Raw genomic sequence first — 2,774 nt, 5'->3', positions numbered from 1 at the left:
AAAAAAAAAAAAAAAAAAATGGTACCCAAACTAGTGCTGATGTGCCTTTCTGTCTTCCTCAGGGCAAGAAGGCTGTGCTGTGCCTTAGGGAGAAAATACATGTGTTAGCTGAGTTTCCTTTAGGCAGGATTTATCAGTGTGCTTGGCCATGAGCTCAGTGTTAATAATCAACAATACATACTAAGTAAGGTGTCTTTAAACAAAAACACACGTAAAACAAGTTTTTATATTGATCAGTCGATGAAAATATTGTAACCAGAGGCGAGCAGGATATAAACCCTGCATTTTCCTGGGAGCAATGGTTCAATATTAGCGAATTCAGCGTTCACAAGAATTTTATAGACGAGAACTACCAGGCGTAACAAGAATCAATGACTATACGTGTGTGTGTATATATAGACATACATGTGTATACATATGTGCACACATACATAGATATTAAACTAGAAGTTCCTTGGTATCCATGGGGGATTGGTTCCAGGCTGTCCCTCAAGGGTACTGAACAAATTCATATAAAATGAATTTGCTCAACTCCTTCATATGAATTTGCTCAACTCCTTCATATAAAATGGCATCGTATTTGCATATAACCTATACACATCCTCCCGCAGACTTAAAATTACTCTAAATTACTTATAATACCTAACACAATGTAAATGCTATGTAAATAGTTGTTATCCTGTATTGGTTTTTTTTATTTTTTGAGACAAGGTCTTACTCCATTTCCCAGGTTGGAGTGGAGTGGTATGATCATGGCTCACTTGAGCCTCCACCTCCTGAGCTCAAGCGCTCCTCCTGCCTCAGCCTCCCAAGTGGCTAGGACTATAGGCATGCCACCGTGCCCAGCTAATTATTTTTTATTTTTTTATTAGAGTTGAGACCTTGCTATGTCGCCCAAACTGGTCTCAAACTCCTTGGCTCAAGTGATCCTCCTGCCTCAGCCTCCCAAGTAGCTAGGACTACAGGTGTGCCACCACGCCCGGCTAATTATTTTTTGTTTTTTTTTGTAGAGTTGAGGTCTTGCTATGTTGCTCAAGCTGGTCTCAAACTCCTTGCCTCAAGCAATCTTCCTGCCTCAGCCTCCCAAAGTGCTGGGATTACAGGCGTGAGCCACAGTGCCCAGCCTTGTATTGGTTTTTTAATTGTATTATTTTATTGTTGTATTTTTATTGTGTTTTTAATTTATTTTCCATCCTCAGTTGGTTGATTCCACAGATGTAGAACCCGTGGATACGAAGGGCCGACTGGATGCATAGATACACACCTACATAGATATTAAACTGTGCATATATTTTACAGACACATACGTGTGTATTTCTCTATATTTCTCCCTCAGTGTCTGGCTGTGCTATCCATTTATAACGTGTTATGGAACACCTTACTTAGTGCATCACAGAACAACACCTTTTCTCATTTCCTAAAATTCCTGTGATAGAGATAGATCTAGGTGATTTTTCTTCTCCCTGAACGGAGGTGGTGAGAGGGTGAGACTCTTAAGGTGTGTGGCCGCCTCTGTCCTAAAAAGGCCATTGGCTCCATGCTGTTTCCCTGCTACCGAGATCTTATCATTCCCATGGAACAGCCTCCTTTTTTCTGTTCCAGCCATTCTACCTACCTTGGAACCAGAGGACTTGAATGTGGGAGAAACACAGGTGAATCTGGAGGAAGGAGAATCTGGTATGTGCCTGCATCATAGCAGACCCTGGTGAAAACATGGGCTATGGATTGGGATGAGCCACTTAGTTCCTAAGGCAAGGCAGATTGTAAGTGACCATATCCAGTGTCTCTTCTGCAATCAGAACTTAAGCAAAAAGAGACGGGGCGAGGTGGCTCGCGCTTGTAATCCCAGCACTTTGGGAGGCCGAGGAGGGCGGATCACCTGAGGTCAGGAGTTTGAGACCAGCCTGACCAACATGGGGAAACCCCATCTCTACTGAAAATAAAAAAATTAGCCAGGCGTGCTGGCAGGCGCCTATAATCCCAGCTTCTTGGGAGGCTGAGGTGGAAGAATCGCTTGAACCTGGAAGGCGGAGGTTGCAGTGAGCCAAGATCGCACCACCGCACTCCAGCCTGGGCGACAGAGGGAGACTCCACCTTGAAGAAAAAACAAAGCAGACACAAACCAGACCAGGCTAGGCAGTGGCTCACACTTGCAATCCTAGCACTTTGGGAGGCTGAGCGGGGGTGGATCACTTGAGGTCAGGAGTTTGAGACCAGCCTGGCCAACATGGTGAAACCCCGTCTCTACTAAAAACGCAGAAACTAGCCAGGCGTGGTAGTGGGCACCTGTAATCCCAGCTGCTCGGGAGGCTAAGTCAGGAGAATTGCTTAATCTGGGAGGCAGAGGGTTGCAGTGAGGTGAGATCGTGCCACGGTACTCCTGGGTGATAGAATGAGACTCCATCTCAAAAAAACAAAACAAAACAAAACACACACACACACACACACATACAATCCTTCCTTCCTTTCCTTCCTTTCCTTCCTTCATCCCTCCCTCCCTCCCTCCTTTCTTTCTTTCTTTCTTTCTTTCTTTAGACAGAGTCTCGCGGCATGATCTCAGCTCACTGCAACCTTCTAACTCCCAGGCTCAAGTGATTATCCTGCCTTAGCCTCCTGAGTAACTGGGATTACATGCCCAGTTAACTTTTGTATTTTTAGTAGAGACAGGGTTCACCATATTGGTCAGGCTGGTGTCAAACTCCTGACTTCATGATCTGCCCGCCTTGGCCTCCCAAAGTGCTGGGATTACAGGCATGAGCCACCACGCCCGGCCT

At 45.2% G+C, this 2,774-nt stretch overlaps 1 protein-coding gene across 1 annotated transcript in view; it reads left to right on the top strand.

The window, feature by feature from the left end:
- NLRP8 (NLR family, pyrin domain containing 8) overlaps positions 1-2,774 on the top strand; it is a 48,636-nt gene that overhangs the window by 3,153 nt on the left and 42,709 nt on the right. The window contains exon 2 of the mRNA XM_011932570.1: positions 1,603-1,677. Coding sequence (XP_011787960.1) covers positions 1,603-1,677 — 75 coding nt within the window. The remainder of the gene's footprint in view (positions 1-1,602; positions 1,678-2,774) is intronic.

This window comes from Colobus angolensis, unplaced genomic scaffold (genome assembly GCF_000951035.1).
Source record: "Colobus angolensis palliatus isolate OR3802 unplaced genomic scaffold, Cang.pa_1.0 Scaffold96, whole genome shotgun sequence".
In the NCBI taxonomy this organism is placed as follows: Eukaryota; Metazoa; Chordata; class Mammalia; order Primates; family Cercopithecidae; genus Colobus; species Colobus angolensis.
The sequence above is the reverse complement of the archived record's forward strand: the minus strand, read 5'-3'. Positions and strand labels throughout refer to the sequence as shown.